Raw genomic sequence first — 17965 nt, 5'->3', positions numbered from 1 at the left:
CAAGACCCAATCTTCGGGCTGATGACATTAGGTTATCTTGAAGAATTTGAAGGTAATCCTCCTTCTTCATTATCCCATTTACTCTCTGTAAAGCACCAGTTCCATTGGAAGCAAAACAGCCCCACAGCATAATACTACCACCACCGTGCTTGACGGTAGGCATGGTGTACTTGGGGTTAAAGCCCAAGCAAACCAAACATATTGCTGGGCATTGTGGCCAAACAGCTCGATTTTTGTTTCGTCTGACCACAGAACTTTCCTCCAGAAGGTCTTATCTTTGTCCACGTGATCAGCAGCAAACTTCAGTCGAGCCTTAAGGTGCCGCTTAGCAAGGGCTTCCTTCTTGCACGGCAGCCTCTCAGTCCATGGAGATGCAAGACACGCTTGACTGTGGACACTGACACCTGTGTTCCAGCAGCTTCTAATTCTTGGCAGATCTGCTTTTTGGTGATTCTCAGTTGAATCTTCACCCTCCTGACCAATTTTCTCTCAGCAGCAGGTGACAGCTTGCGTTTTCTTCCTGATCGTGGCAGTGACAAAACAGTGCCGTGCACTTTATACTTACAAACAATTGTTTGCACTGTTGCTCTTGGGACCTGCAGCTGCTTTGAAATGGCTCCAAGTGACTTTCTTGACTTGTTCAAGTCAATGATTCGCTTTTTCAGATCCATGTATGTATATTTTTGACCCAGAAGATTTGATCACTTTTTCTGTTAACCCATAATAAAGTCATAAAAGAACCAAGCTTCATGAATGTTTTTTGTGACAAAGAAGTATGTTCCAATCACTCTATCAGAGAAAAATCAGAGTTGTAGAAATAACTGGAAACTCAAGAGAGCCATGACATTATGTTCTTCACAAGTGTATGTAAACTTTTGACCACAACTGTACCTCTGTCAATTTTCGTTTCCAGGTACAAACTACACGTTCTCGCTTCCGACGGCAAGTGGGAGGACTACACCACAGTGTCGGTCAATGTGGTCAACAAGAACGACGAAGCGCCCGTGTTCACCAACAACGAATACTACGGCAGCGTGACCGAGGAACTGGATGGGTCACCCGTTTTTGTTTTACAGGTACACAATCTATGTTCTGTAGGTAACGTATTTTTTGGACTATTAGTCGCACCAGCCAAAAAATGCACAATGAGAAAAACTAGGGCTGTCAAACGATTAAAATTTTTAATCGAGTTAATCACAGCTTAAAAATTAACTAATCGCAATTCAAACCATCTCTAAAATATGCCATATTTTTCTGTAAATTATTGTTGAAATGGAAAGATAAGACACAAGACAGATGTCTACATTCAACATACTGTACATAAGTACTGTATTTGTTTATCATAACAATAAATCAACAGGATGGCATAAACATTATTAATATACTGTTAAAGTGATCCATAAATAGAAAGACTTATAGTTCTGAAAAGATAAATGTTAGTATAAGTTATAAAAATGTTATATTAAAACCACTCTTCATGTTTTCGTTTTAATAAAATTTGTAAAATTTTCAAACAAAAAATAAACTAGTAGCTCGCCATTGCTGATGTCAATAATTACACCATGCTCACTCCCCAAACCCATAAAATCATTTGGACCCAAGTGCCAGCAGAGGGCGCCAAACACCAAAAAACAAGTAACAAGCGGACATTACACTGTACTGTCATTTTAGTCTGTTTGAGCGGGGTATGTGCATTAATTGTGTCAAATATTTTAAAGTGATTAAAAAAATAATTACTGCCCGTTAACGCGATAATTTTGAAAGCCCTAATTTAAATATCAAATTAGAAACTGCAATATCTGGAGAAATTACGATGTAGCTTTGCTGTGGTAGATACACATCTATCAGGGCAATTCCTGTTGATTTGGGGACATTTCAAGGACTTGCCTGTTGCATGGCTGTCAATGGTATCGCCTTACTTGAGCGCCAGTTGAATGTCAATGAGCTGTAATGGTAATTTTTTGGTTAAAAAAAAAAAAAATTACAACTACACAGGTCTTTAAAAACCAATTGGAAATTTGGACGTACATGTCCGTCAATGGCACGGATGCGCATGGCTGTTAATGGCATCGACTTACTTGGGCGCATGTCTAATATACATGGGGTGTCATGGTAAGTGTATTATCAAAAATCACAAATACAGTTTTTTCTGCCATTGAAAATGAATAGGAAATTTGGACATTCATAGCCGTCAATGGCATCGACTGACTTTGAAACAAGTTGAATGTCAATGGGCTGTAATGGTAAGAGTATGGTCAAAAATTAGAACCACACGGTTTTCTGCCGTTGAAAATGCAATGGAAATTTGGACGTACATGACCGTCAATGGCATAAACATTATTAACATTCTGTTAAAGCGATCCATGGATAGAAAGACTGATAGTTCTTAAAAGATAAATGTTAGTGGAAGTTATAAAAATTTTATATTAAAACCCCTCTTAATGTTTTCGTTTTAAGAAAATTTGTAAAATTTTCAAACAAAAAATAAACTAGTAGCTCGCCATTGTTAATGTCAATGCTCATGGTGCTGAAACCCATAAAATCAGTCGCAGCCAAGCGCCAGCAGAGGGCGACAAAACACCAAAAAACAACAAATGGGCATGACACTGTGCTGTCATTTTAATCTGTTTGAGCATGTGCGTTAAATGTGTCAAATATTTTAACGTGATTAATTGAAACAATTTAATTACCGCCCGTTAACGCGATAATTTTGACAGCCCTAGAAAAAACATGGTGGAAAACACGGACAAGGCTGAAAAAGCATTTTCTGCTCTTGCACCCCTCTTTAAAATAAACTGCTGTATTTTAAGCCAAAGGAACTGTTGTGTTTGATAGAAAGACATGTCTTTATGCTGCCATAGCAGATTCATGACGCATTAATTCCTCGAACTATTTTTAATTTGTCCGTTTTACCCTGGAATCCCCCGTTTACAGACGTCGCGCAACCGTTTTTTTTTTTGTCAACCTATCCATAAAAAGAAGTAATTGTATTTATTATTTGAAATGTCTGTCATTTTTAGCCTAGAATCATTAATTGATGTCTAATATTTAGTTTAAGAAAAAACAAACACTTGAAAAAAAATAATTCACTCGCATATTTTAAACTTTTATACAAATTACGTCACAATGAAAAAAATTCCATCTGTAAAAGTCACGGATATCTACCTCATAACTATCGCTTAATTGTATTTTTTTTCGTTACTGTCGCATTTTCCCCAATATTTCAGATGGTAATCAATCCAAAGACAAATTTAAAAAAAAAAAGAAAAAAACATTTAAAAGGGTAAATTTATGAAAATGAAAATCTCGACCCCTCCTTGATTTTTGCGATTTTTGCATAGCGACCCTTGTTATATTCCCATGTTTCACCCATAAAATACCCCAAAAATCCGGCTGTGGCCATTCACAGCGGTGTCTTGACACTCGGTGATACATGGTACATGGAGTTTTTGGCTCAAAAAGAGGTAAATATGCGATAATCTCGTTAAAAATCATGGCGTCTTTAATTATGCTAACCTCCAGTTAGGGTTTAAGCTTTTTTTTGTTTAAAATTCCCTCCAATTCAAAATTTTCTTCCCCCAGAAAATTGAGATTTTAAGCTTTCCAAAGATGTATCACACATGCGTCGAGGAAATTTTTTTAATTTGGCCAAATTGGGGGTCTCAGAGCGGAACTTCAAGTAACCTGAGTGAATTTATTTGATAACAAAGCGCGTTGTGGCTCCTCTACACGGCAGGTGACGGCGTCCGACCCGGACAAGGACGCCGACCAGGAAGCCCTCCGCTACTCGCTCCACGGCCAAGGCGCCGAGAGCGAGTTCGTCATCGACGAGCTGACGGGGAAGATCTACGCCCAGCGGACGCTGAACCGCGAGGAGCGCGCCGTCTGGCGTTTCGTGGTGCTGGCCACGGACGAGGGTGGCGAAGGCCTGACGGGCTTCACCGACGTTATCATCAACGTGTGGGACATCAACGACAACGCGCCCGTCTTCACCTGCGCGCCCAGTTGCCACGGTGACGTGGCCGAGAACTCGCCGGCCGGCACGTCGGTGATGGAGATGACGGCCACAGACTTGGATGACGCGGCGGTGGGCCAGAACGCCGTCCTGTCTTACCGTATCGTTGGCAGCTTGGCCGAGATCGGGGGCGTTCCCGCCTTCTCCGAGATGTTCGCCATCAACCCTGCCACTGGAACCATTACGGTTTGTATGCTGGCACTTGTTTCTGCACTATTCCCCCTAAAACCTCAAGTCATCTTACATGGACTACATGACCCAAAATGTGATGCAGGAGGCTATTTAGTGGTGTGGCAACTCTCAAGACTTAAATAAAGTCACACATTATAATATTACGAGATTAAACTTGTGACGTTACAAACAATAGTTGCAATATTATGATATATATATTATTTTACCGGGACTCTGACTCAAATCGACTCGAATCCCAAATTCGATGACTCGCGACTTGACTCGGACTTGGGAAAAAAACTCGGACCTGACTCACTTGAACTGGAAAGATCCGAAACTCGACTGGACTTGTGAGGCAATAAAACTAGACTAGATTCGTGAGACAATGACTCGAGACTCAACAAGGTGACTCGAAAAAGTTGGATCGTAGATTGGTTTCCCAAAAAATAATTAATACTTAGGTGATTATTTTGCCTACTTAATAGTCAAGACCTTGACTAACGTGTGACTCGACAACCTTTTGACTTGCCATGACTTGTCCATACAAGCTTGTGACTCGACTCGACATGACCTCGAGACTTGACTCGACAACCTTTTGACTTGACAAGACTCGTCTTTAAAACCATGGGACTCGACTCAACATGACCTCGAGACTAGACCTGACATAACCTTACGACTCGACTTGAAATAACCTCGTGACTCGACTCGACATGACCATGAGACTCGATTTGACTCGACTTAACAACCTTCTGACTTGACACGACTTGACATTACCTCGTGACTTGACTCGACAAGCTGACTTGACAAAATTGGATCGTAGAACAATCGTGAAGGCCTTGAGTGACCTATGACTCGCACGACTCAATAACCTTTTGACTTGACATGACTCATCTTTACAACCTTGTGACTCGATTCAACATGACCTCGAGACTCGACAACCATTTGACCTGACATGACTCGTCTTCACAGCCTTGTGACTCGACTCGACATGACTTCGAGACTTGACTCGTAATAAACTCGTAACTCGACTTGACTTGACCGTGAGACTAGATTTGACTCGACTCAACAACCTTTTGACTTGACATGACTCTTCTTTAAAACCTTGTGACTCAACTCAACTTGACTCAACATAAAATATGACTCGACTCAACTTGACATAACCTCACGACTTGATACGACAAGCTGACTTGAAAAAATTGGATCGTAGAACAATCGTGAAGGCCTTGAGTGACCTATGACTCGCACGACTCAACAACCTTTTGACTTGACATGACTCGTTTTTACAACCTTGTGACTCGACTCGACAAGCCCTCGAGACTCGACAACCTTTTGACTTGACATAACTCGTCTTCACAGCCTTGTGACTCGACTCGACATGACTTCGAGACTTGACTCGAAATAACCTCGTGACTCGACTCGACATGACCTTGAGACTCGATTTGACTCGACTCAACAACCTTTTGACTTGACATGACTGGTCTTTACAACCTTGTGACTCGACTCGACATGACCTCGAGACTCGACAACCTTTTGACTTGACATGACTCGTCTTCAGAGCCTTGTGACTCGATTGGACATGACTTCGAGACTTGACTCGTAATAACCTCGTGACTCGACCTGACCTTGACACTCGATTTGATTCGACTCAACAACCTTTTCACTTGACACAACTCGTATTTAAAACCTTGTGACTCAACTCAACTTGACTCAACATAAAATATGACTCGACTCAATTTAACTCGACATAACCTCATGACTTGACTTAACAAGCTGACTTGACAAAATTAGATCGTAGAACAATCGTGAAGGCCTTGAGTGACCTATGACTCGCATGACTCAACAACCTTTTGACTTGACATGACTCATCTTTACAACCTTGTGACTTGATTCAACATGACCTCGAGACTCGACAACCATTTGACTTGACATGACTCATCTTCACAGCCTTGTGACTCGACTCGACATGACTTCGAGACTTGACTCAAAATAACCTAGTGACTCGACTCGACATGACCTTGAGACTTGATTTGACTCGACTCAACAACCTTTTGACTTGACAAAACTCGTATTTAAAACCTTGTGACTAAACATAAAATATGACTCGACTCAACTTAACTCGACATAACCTCATGACTTGATTCGACAAGCTGACTTGACAAAATTGGATCGTAGAACAATCGTGAAGGCTTTGAGTGACCTAGAACTCAACTCGACAAACTTTTGACTTGACATGACTTGTCTTGACAACTTCTGACTTGACACTTCTCATCTTTCCAACTATGTGACTCAGTTTCACTCGCTATGACCTTTAGACTCGAGTTGACTTGACATAACCTCGTGACTCGACTTGTCTTGCCCACAACAGGTAAGGCTCAAAACTTACTTTTGACTCGGATCATAGTGACTCGTGCATTTGTCTGTAAAACGACGGAACTTCACGTAATATTAAGAGAAAAAAGTCGTAGTGTTGCGTACAAAAAAACAAGGTACTGTGTAGTTTTGTTGTCAATCTTGGGTCGCTTGTTAAAATTGCAATGTGACAAGGAACCACGACAAATGTGCGGACCAAATGTATCAAGGTGCGGTCCAAAAAACGTGAACTGTGGACTTGGTCCTGGTAAGATTAGAATACGCCTTTAGTTTCTTGAGCTAATTGGAACAGAAATAACTCTTACGTCATCATAGACCTAAATTTGCCGTGTTTTTGGAAACTTTGACTTAGGTGGCCATGGGCGGTCTGGACCGAGAGCAAGTGGAGTCCTACATGTTGGTAGTGGAGGCCAGAGACGGAGGCGGCATGGCGGGAACGGCCACGGCGACCGTTCAGATCACCGACGTCAACGACCACGCGCCCAGGTTCCTCGAACGTGCTTGCCTGGCAAGAATCTCTGAGAACGCCGAGCCAAACGCGGAGGTAAGCCATCTCATCGTTTACTGCCAGCTCCTCCCGGTTGAATTTTATTCGACGTCTATTGCTGTCAATGGCACAGCTACACGATCATTCAGTTTTACCCTCCTGAAAGCTGACGTCCGGCAAATATCTCAGACTCTTCATTGCTGCATTCACTTTTATTTTGTTCCAAACAAACAAAAACTCAACAAAGTCAAACTTTACTTGACGTTAGCGCCATTAAAAATTTAATGCGAAAACTTGGGGGGATATTGTTCGGGTGTAATCTTTCCTCTTCCTGGCTCAGGAGCCCCCCCTCAAAAAAAAAATTCACTGCAGTTTTTATATTCCCTTTAAGCGCTCGCTTTGAGTTCTCAGCTCTGTGGCGGGGAAAAAAATGAAGACTGCAAACACTCATAAATCCAAAGCTTTCGTCCGGAATAGATGCAGGAACGTGAACAAAATATGAATCTGGAACTAAAATATTCTATTCAATTGTGAGGTAAGTACTGCTCAATCTTCTTTATTCGCCTCTGACATGTAAAAATGGCATTTTAGGACGTCTGGAGGCTCTGAAATTTTTTAGGGTCTTAATATTTTTGGCCGAGAGGGCAGGAATGACTAAGGTATGACAGGGCAGGATTGTAATCTTAGGACAATATTTTATTGATATTATTATTTTTAACATGCAAAAGATGTAATACTGACAAGTGTTTAAAGTCATTTAGTCATTCAGTGGCATTAGTGGTGATAGACACCCAAGAGGGAGGACAGGTAAGATAAGGGTATGACAGGGCAGGGAAAATGCACCATATAAACTCAACCAATGAGTTACCAGGAAGGTGGATGGATGAATTGACAGATATTATATGCATATATTAGGTCACTTACTATTCATTTTAGGGCATTGACAGGTGACTTACTGTTGATTTAGAGTCACTTCCTATTCTTTTGGGGACATTCTTGAGTCACTTCCTTTTCAGTAACCCAAAATAACCAGAAAATGGCAGTAAATGCCCCGAAATTTACTGGAAGGGACCTGTAAATGCCCAAAAATCCACAGGAAGGGACCGTAAGTGCCTCAAAATTATCAGGAAGTGAGATGTAATTGCCCCAAATCAACAATTGATCTGTAAATTCCCCACAATCAACAGGAAGTGACCTGTAACTGCCATAAATCTACTGGAAGAGACCTGTAAATGCCCAAAATCAATTAGAAGAGACCTATTGTAGCTGACCGCTCGGAATGATGCGACACGCAGAGGGCTTTGACGGGTGTTATTTTCAGTCATTTTTTGTTCTTTAGTTGACACCGTGAAAACTACAAAATTTCAGAAACGTAACAACAGTGTGGCATTAAAATACAATTCACAAAACCAACAATAAACATTTCCATTTCTCCTACCTCCATCTGCTTTCCAAGCGCGCTATCTTCAATCGGACCAATATAACCTCTCCACACTACAGTCTTTACACAAACAAATACAAGCCAAACGAATATAAACATAAATTCCCGCAGTAATAATAACTCTTGCAATTTATTTGTGGACTCACCTACGATGTGGCTGCGCTGCTTCTCAGACAGTGCAGCGTGTGGACAGGTTTACAGACAGGTGTGCTAGATTTCCTCATTAAGAAAAAGACGGGAGCATGGGGTTGTGCGCGGTGCCTTTCAAAATAAATGCAAAAACGGAAGTGCCCGCAATTCACAGACCCACACGCCATTTACAACCTATAAATGCCCAAAATTAACAGGAAGTGACCTTTAAATGCCCCAAAATCAACAAGAACGGACCTGTAAATGCCCTAAATCAACTGGAAGTGACCTATAACTGCCAACATTCAACTGGAAGTTACCTTTAAATGCCCAAAATTATTAGAAAGCGACCTGTTTTTTCCCATAATCAATAAGAAGTGACCTGAAATTGCCCCAAATCAACTCGAAGTGACCCATAAATGCCCCAAATGAACAGGAACTTACCTGTAACTGACCAAAATCAAAAGGAATTGACCTGTAAATGCCCCAAATCAACAAGAAGTGACCTCTAAATGCCCGAAATTAACAGGAAGTTACCTGTCGTTACCCAAAATCAACAGGAAGTGACCTGTATATGCCAAAAATCATCAAAAGGTGACCTGTAAAAATCCCAAAAGGAAAAATGAAGTGACCAAAAATACAGGAATTGACTTGAAATGTTCCAGAATGATCTGACCAGAATAAATGACCCCACAATGCAACGTAACGTTCCCGTAGGTGTTGGAGCTGAGAGCGGAGGACTGCGACACGGGCGAAAATGGCCAACTGACCTTCAGCGTGGTGGCCGGAGACCAGGAACAGAAGTTCTACATGTTTAGCAACAAAGCGGAACAGCGCGGTAGCCTTCGACTCAAGAAGCGTCTGGACTACGAAAGGCACAGCGAGCAGAGGTTCAATCTCACAATCAAGGTACTCATGTTTTGGCAGCGTGAGAGTCAATCCGCCACATGCCGGGAAACTTTTAAGGGTCACTTGAGGACATGAAAGGAAATGATTCACTTTTGCACTTTTCGCAGCGCGGCAATCTGCCTCACAAATGGCTCGACGATTGCCTACTTTTTTTTCTCTCTGTAAAAGTGCAGGACGAGGTGTGAGCGTTCAAGTGAGGCACTTGAGTTTCATAAAAGTGACGTTGAAAGTTCGGAGAATTTACAAAATCATCATAATTCATAGGAATTAGAGAAAGTGTAAAACCATTAAACCAGGTATTAATTCAATCAAAAAGTACTGTACTTCAACCTGGCATGCCAGATTCAGTGTTCCAAATGTTTGCTAGGAAACCACAGCTCCACTCGGATTTGAAGAAAAAAAATGCAGACTCGGACTTAACTCGCTTGAGCTGGGAGGGTCTAAGACTCGAGACGCGACCAAATTTGTGAGGTAATAACTGGAGACTGGACTTGACTCATGAGACAATGACTCGAACCTCGATAAGAGGACTTGAAAAACTAGATTGGTTCCTATCTGCCAGTGATCTGCTTGGTGATATTGGCCGATCTCGCCATGCCCTCACGGAACAACCTGTGACTCGACAACCTTTTGACTTGACACGACTTGTCTTTACAACCTTTGACTTGAAATGACTCGTCTTTACAACCTTGTGACTCGGCTCGACTAGACATGACGTTGAGACTAGACACGACTCTCCATAACCTTATGACTCGACCCGACGTACGAGGCAATAATTCGAGACTCTACTTGACTCATGAGACACGGATCTGAGACTCGACGAGGTGTCTCGAAAAACTTCGTTGTTAGGTTGGTTCTTACCTGTTATTGTTCCACTTGGTGACCTTGGCCCCTCTCGCCATGGCCCCACGAAACAACCTGTGACTCGACTCAACTTGACAACTTTTTGACTTGACACGAATCATCTTTACAACGTTTGACATTATATGACTCGTCTTGACAACCTTATTGCACGACTTGAATCGACTTGACTTGACTCGAACTAACCTTATGACTTGACATAACTTTGACTTGACTCTACATAACCTCATGACTGGACTCCACTCGATTTGTGAAGCAATAATTCAAGACTCTACTCTTCTGGTCTTGTGGGACAATGACTCGAGACTCGACAAGCTGACTCAACAAACCTGGATCGTAGATTAGTTCCTACTTGCCTCTGATCCGCTTTGTCACCTTGGTTGATCTCGCCATGCCCTCATGGAACAACCTGTGACTCGACTTGACAACCTTTTGACTTGACTCATTTTTACAACCTTGTGACTCTTGTTTACTCGACATAACCTTATGACCTGACTCGACAAAACTCGACTTGTAAGGTAATACAGTGGGGCAAATAACTATTTAGTCAACCACTAATTGTGCAAGTTCTCCCACTTGAAAATATTAGAGAGGCCTGTAATTGTCAACATGGGTAAACTTCAACCATGAGAGACAGAATGTGGGAAAAAAAAAAACAGAAAATCACATTGTTTGATTTTTAAAGAATTTATTTGCAAATCGTGGTGGAAAATAAGTATTTGGTCAATACCAAAAGTTCATCTCAATACTTTGTTATGGATACGCTTTGTTAGCAATAACAGAGGCCAAACATTTTCTGTAACTCTTCACAAGCTTTTCACACACTGTTGCTGGTATTTTGGCCCATTCCTCCGTGCAAATCTCCTCTAGGGCATTGATGTTTTGGGGCTGTCGTTGGGCAACACGGACTTTCAACTCCCTCCACAGATTTTCTATTGGGTTGAGATCTGGAAACTGGCTAGGCCACTCCAGGACCTTAAAATGCTTCTTACGAAGCCACTCCTTTGTTGCCCTGGCTGTGTGTTTGGGATCATTGTCATGCTGAAAGACCCAGGCACGTCTCATCTTCAATGCCCTTGCTGATGGAAGGAGATTTTCACTCGAAATCTCTCGATACATGGCCCCATTCATTCTTTCCTTTACACAGAGCAGTCGTCCTGATCCCTTTGCAGAAAAACAGCCCCAAAGCATGATGTTTCCACCCCCATGCTTGACAGTGGGTATGGTGCAATTCAGTATTCTTTTTCCTCCGAACACGAGAACCTGCGTTTCTACCAAAAAGTTGTATTTTGGTTTCATCTGACCATAACACATTCTTCCAGTCCTCTTATGGATCATCCAAATGCTCTCTAGTGAACCGCAGACGGGCCTGGACGTGTACTTTCTTCAGCAGTGGGACATGTCTGGCATTGCAAGATTTGAGTCCCTGGTGGCGCATTGTGTTACTGATGGTAGCCTTTGTTACTGTGGTCCCAGCTCTCTGTAGGTCATTCACTAGGTCCCCCCGTGTGGTTCTGGGATTTTTGCTCCCCGTTCATGTTATCATTTTGACGCCACGGGGTGAGGAGGGAGTTGAAAGTCCGTGTTGCCCAACGACAGCACCAAAACATCACTGCTCAAGAGGAGATCTGCATGGAGGAATGGACCAAAATACCAGCAACAGTGTGTGAAAAGCTTGTGAAGAGTTACAGAAAACGTTTGGCCTCCGTTACTGCCAACAAAGGGTACATAACAAAGTATTGAGATGAACTTTTGGTATTGACCAAATACTTATTTTCCACCATGATTTGCAAATAAATTCTTTAAAAATCAAACAATGTGATTATCTGGATTTTTTTTCCACATTCTGTCTCTCATGGTTGAGGTTTACCCATTTTGACAATTACAGGCCTCTCTAATATTTCCAAGTGGGAGAACTTGCACAATTAGTGGTTGACCAAATACTTATTTGCCCCACTCGTGAGACAATAACTCGAGACTCGACTCGACTCGTGAGACACTAACTCGAGACTCGATAAGCTGACTCGAAAAACTTGGATTGTAGATTAGTTCCTACTTGACCTGACCTCCTTGGTCACCTTGGTTGCTTTCACCATGCCCTCACAGAACAACCTATGACTCGACTTGACAACCTTTTGACACAACTCGTCTTTACAACCTTGTGACTGCTTGACTCGACATAACCCTTTGACCTGACTCGACAAGACTCGACTAGACTTGTGAGGCAATAACTCAAGACTCGACTCGTAAGACAATGACTCGAGACTCTAGAGATAAGCTGACTTGAAAAACTTGGACCTTTTGACTTGATATGACTCATCTTTACAACCTTGTGACTCCGTTGGACTTGACATGACCTTGAGATTCGACTCGACTCGGCAGAACCTTATGACTTGACTCGACTCACCAGAATCTTATGACTCGACAGAACTTTATGACTCGACTCGACATAACCTTATGACCCTACTTGACTCAACTCACTTGTGAGGCAATAACTTGAGACTCGACAGGCTGACTCGAAAAACTTGGATCGTAGATTGGTGCAAGCCACATCTTCACTCAAAATTAATATCTAAACTATAGTACTCAAGCAGATAGTATTCACATCTGCAGCACCTGCTTCACCCTGATTGGCTCACCGTTAGAAAGGCAACCTATCCACATGAAGCCACAGTTATTGTTTGTTAATTCAGGTTGAAGACTTGGACTTCTCCAGCCTTCTTCACTGTGCTGTTGAAGTGGACGACTACAACGATCACGCTCCGGTCTTCATCCCGCACTTACTATCTCTTGGACCCCTGTCGGAGGACGTCCCAGTGGGGACAAGCGTGGCCCGCCTGGTAGCCAGCGACTCGGACTCTGGTCAGAACCGTCAGCTGGTCTACAGCCTGTCCCGAGACTCGGACCCGGATGGACTCTTCGCCGTCGACCAATCGGGTGTCCTGACAGTGGCCCGGGCTTTGGACCGAGAGAAGGTGGCACAGCACCACCTGGTGGTTGTTGCCACCGACCATGGGGTTCCCGCGTTGTCGGGAAGCGCCACCGTGGAGCTCCCGCTGCTGGACGTCAACGATAACGGGCCGCAGTTTGAGGCTGCATATGCGCCGGTGGTTTTTGAGAACCTTCCGGCACCTCAGGTGAGTTCACTGAACTGAGACTCAGTTAATCTAGTTCCTCCTATGACCTAACGTTTAAATACATGGACATCCCATTTTGAGTCAACAGTGGCTTACAGGACCCAAAATGCAGAATTTAGGTTAACTAATAAACAAAAAAGAAGCTATTTTCATTCTTCTGCTGTGAATTGGAATGAGATTATCACTAGTCAAATCCCATTTGAAGTGGAAGGGAAGGCAGGGAATGAACGAATGTAGGCTACCACCCCAAACGGATTGGACGTCTATTGCAGTCAGTGGCAGCCGATGCCAGGCAATGAGTTCAGTTTTGAGCATTACACACGGTTTCCTGTTGATTTTTGGTCATTTCCTTGGCAAATGTGGCAAAATCCATTTTACCACATGGCAAAAAACCTTTTCCACATGGCAAAATCCAAAAAATGTCACATGGTAAAATTCATTTTGCCACATGGCAAAAGAATGCTACATGGCAAAATCAATTTTGCCACATAGCAAAAGAAATGCCACATGGCAAAATCCAATTTGCCACTTGGCAAAAAAAAAATTGCCACATGGCAAAAAATATCACATGGCAGAATTCATTTTGCCACATGGCAAAAAAATGCCACATGGGAAAACCATTGCCACGAAGCAAAAAAATTCACATGGCACAATCCATTTTGCCACATGGCAAAAAAATCCTGCATGGCAAAAAAAAAATTGCCACTTGGCAAAATCCCAAAAAATGTCACATGGCAAAATCCATTTTGCCACATGGCTAAAAAAATGCTAGATCGCAAAATCCATTTTGCCACATGGTGAAAAAAATGCAACATAGCAAAAAAATACCACATGGCAAAATCCAATTTGCCACATGGCAAAAAAATGCCACATGGGAAAATCATTGCCACATGGCAAAAAAAAATCTATATGGCAAAATCCATTTTGCCACATGGCAAAAAAAAAAATTGCCACATGGCAAAATCCAAAAAAATGTCACATGGCAAAATCCATTTTGCCACATGGCTAAAAAAATGCTAGATCGCAAAATCCATTTTGCCACATGGTGAAAAAAATGCAACATAGCAAAAAAATACCACATGGCAAAATCCAATTTGCCACATGGCAAAAAAAATGCCACATGGCAAAATACATTTTGCCACATGGCAAAAAAATCTTGCATGGCAAAATCCATTTTGCCACATGGCAAAAAAATGCAACATGGCAAAATCCATTTTGCCACATGGCGAAAAAAATGCAACATTGCAAAAAAAATGCCACATGGCAAACTCCATTTTGCCACATGGCAAAAAAAAAAATTACATAGCATAATGGCTTTTGCCATGTAGCAATTTTTTTGCCACGTGGCAACATCCATTTTACCACATGGCATAAAAAACATTGCCACATGGCAACATTCATTTTGCCACAAGGAAAAAAATGCTACATGGCAAAATCCATTTTTCCACATGGCAAAAAAAATACCACATGGCAAAATAATTTTGCCACTTGACAAAAAATGCCACGTGGCAAAATCCAATAGCCACATGGCATAAAAATACCACATTACAAAAAAACAATTGTCACATGGCAAAATCATTTTGCCACATGGCAAAAAACATTGCGACATGGCAAAAATTGCCACATGGCAAAATCCATTTTTCCACATGGCAAAAAAAATGCCACATTGCAAATACCACTTTCGGTTCTCGGCCCTGCTGCGCCAACTCAAATGATTTTGACACCCCTGCTTTATCAGGTTGTCAACATGAACCAGACGTCCATGCTCCTCCGCGTTCAGGACCGCGACTCCCCTGAGAACGGCGGCCCATTCCGTTTCTCCGTCCCAGCTGACTATCGCCACGGCAACGACTTCTACCTCAAGGACAACCTGAACGGGACGGCCACTTTGACGGCGCTGCGGACGTTCGACCGCGAGCGTCAGAAGGAGTTCCTGATCCCCGTGATCATGAGCGACAGCGGCCGTCCCGCCAAAACAGTCACCTCCACGCTGACCGTCACCGTCGGCGACCACAACGACCACGCGCATGTCGGCGGCGAGAAGACCATTTTCGTCAACACGCACAGAGGTAAGCTCGGAAAGCCGCGTTCCGATATTTTTGTCCACGGGGTGTAAATGTAATCGATAGAGTTAAGCTAAGGCAATTAAAGCAAATAGCTGCATTTTTATTGTGTTTTTCTGGCTTGTTTCACCTCCATCATTAGCATCAACATTTTCATTGTCCACATGATTGTCGATTAGCCGGCGGGTCTCCCGTGACGGCGCTCAATTTGGCAGGCTTATTGTTCCGCTGCTCGTGTCGCTGCCGACCCACAGGCGCCAGATTGTCCCGACGGAGGCGTGCCGGAATATTTGTGGTCGTTCAATTCCAGGCGTTTCCAGTCGCGAGACGGCCTTCGAGCCGCGCATCAGATCCCTTGGCTTTTAGCGACGACGGCTAACGCTGCCGGTGACTTTAATTTATTTATTGTCAACTGGGGTTAATAAGTGTTTGTACCCCTGACAAAATCAGTGCTAATATTTAGTGCAGAAGGCTTTGTTTGCAACTAGAAACTACAATTTCTGGAGAAATCACTCTGGGTCTTTGTTGTGTGGAGATACAGATCTTAGACCCGCCCAGGTTGGTTTGGGGACATTTCAGGGACAGTATCAGGTCACTTCCTGATGATCTGGGAACATTTGGGGGGCGTGGCCTGGTCAAATCAGGTCATTTGGGGATATTTGGGGGGCATGGCCTGGTCATATGAGGTCAATTGGGGACATTTGGGGGCGTGTCCGTGTCATATCAGGTCATGTGGGGACATATGGGGGGCGTGGCCTTGTCATATCAGGTCATTTGGTGGCATTTGGGGGGCGTGGCCTGGTCATATCAGGTCATTTGGGGACATTTTGGGGCGTGTCCTGGTCATATAAGGTCATTTGGGGACATATGGGGGGCGTGTCCGATTGATATCTATCCTGTTGATTTGGGGACATTGTTTTTTTTTGCAATTGAAAATAAATAGGAAAAAATTTGGACGTCCATAGCCGTCAATGGCAAAATAAATGTCATTGGAAATGAATGGGAAATTATGACGTCGATGGCCGTCAATGGCATGACCCTCTTTAAGCGTCAATGGAATCAGGTTATTTGGGGGACACGTCCTATAGATATCTGGTCATTTCCTTTTGATTTGGGGACTTTGGATTTTATGCCATTGTAAGTGAATGGAAAAAAAAATTGGACGTCCATACCCGTCAATGGCATTAAACAAAGTAAATGTCATTGGAAATGAATGGGAAATTTGGACGTCCATGGCCATAAATGACATGACCTTCCATAAGCGTCAATGGAATCGGGGACATTTTGGGGACACGTTCTATAGATATCTGGTCATTTCCTTTTGATTTGGGGACATTGGATTTATTGCAATTGAAAGTGGATGGGGAAAAAAATTGGACATCCATATCGTCAATGGAATTCAAGTACATTGTCATCTAGAGAAATGACATACATGGCCGTCAATGGGATATGTCTAAATTGGCCTCAATGCAAAGTTAATGCCGTTGGAAATGAATGAGAAATTTGGACGTCCATGGCCGTCAATGGCATCGACTTACATATGCCTCAGTGGAATCCAACTGAATGGGGAAAATTGAACGTTGCATCCCATTAAAAATGAATGGGAAAGTTTTTGGCAAATTTCCAGGGAACCGTAAATTTTTTCCAAATTCTTTATACCACTTTTATGCCCCTCATTGTCCCGGAATTTTTGATGTCCAAATTATGTGATTTGGTATAGAACTGTAGGACTCGATACATTTTGTTGTTGTTGTTTTTTCGAAAAATTTACTTTTACAGACGAACGGAAAATTTTCTTTTTTCAAAGACCAAGATAATTACAGAGGTCAGGCACTTTCTGTAGCTCTTCACCTGGTTTTCACATATGGAAACAGGGATTTTGGCCTATTCCTCCACACAAATCTTCTCTAGATCTGTCAGGTTTCGGGGCTGTCTGTCGTTGAGAAACACCAAGTTTCAACTCCATCTGAAGAATTTCTATTGGATTAAGGTCTGGAGACTGGCTAGGCCACTCCAGAACTTTGACATGCTTTTTACGCAGCCACTCCTTGGTCAGCTTGGCTGCGTGCTTTGGCTCATTGTCATGTTGGAAGATCCAGCCTCAACTCATCTTCAAGTCTCTGACTGAGGGAAGGAGGTTGTGGCTAAAAATCTGACCAGACATTTCACCATTGATCCTCGGTTCGGTTCTGTTCTGTTCGGTTCGGTTCTGTTCTGTTCTGTTCGGTTGGGTTCGGTTGTGTTGTGTTGTGTTGTGTTCGGTTCTGTTGTGTTGTGTTGTGTTCGGTTCTGTTGTGTTGTGTTGTGTTCGGTTCTGTTGTGTTGTGTTGTGTTGTGTTGTGTTCGGTTGTGTTGTGTTGTGTTCGGTTCTGTTGTGTTGTG

The 17965-nt window shown here is 42.7% G+C and overlaps 1 protein-coding gene across 1 annotated transcript in view; it reads left to right on the top strand.

Moving 5' to 3' along the window:
- Window positions 1–17965, top strand: part of si:ch211-186j3.6 (neural-cadherin) — a 689510-nt gene that overhangs the window by 422060 nt on the left and 249485 nt on the right. The window contains exons 18-23 of the mRNA XM_057844439.1: window positions 914–1076; window positions 3737–4201; window positions 6909–7100; window positions 9331–9522; window positions 13077–13520; window positions 15259–15589. Coding sequence (XP_057700422.1) covers window positions 914–1076; window positions 3737–4201; window positions 6909–7100; window positions 9331–9522; window positions 13077–13520; window positions 15259–15589 — 1787 coding nt within the window. The remainder of the gene's footprint in view (window positions 1–913; window positions 1077–3736; window positions 4202–6908; window positions 7101–9330; window positions 9523–13076; window positions 13521–15258; window positions 15590–17965) is intronic.

Source organism: Corythoichthys intestinalis, chromosome 1, assembly GCF_030265065.1.
Source record: "Corythoichthys intestinalis isolate RoL2023-P3 chromosome 1, ASM3026506v1, whole genome shotgun sequence".
NCBI lineage: Eukaryota > Metazoa > Chordata > Actinopteri > Syngnathiformes > Syngnathidae > Corythoichthys > Corythoichthys intestinalis.
The sequence above is the reverse complement of the archived record's forward strand: the minus strand, read 5'-3'. Positions and strand labels throughout refer to the sequence as shown.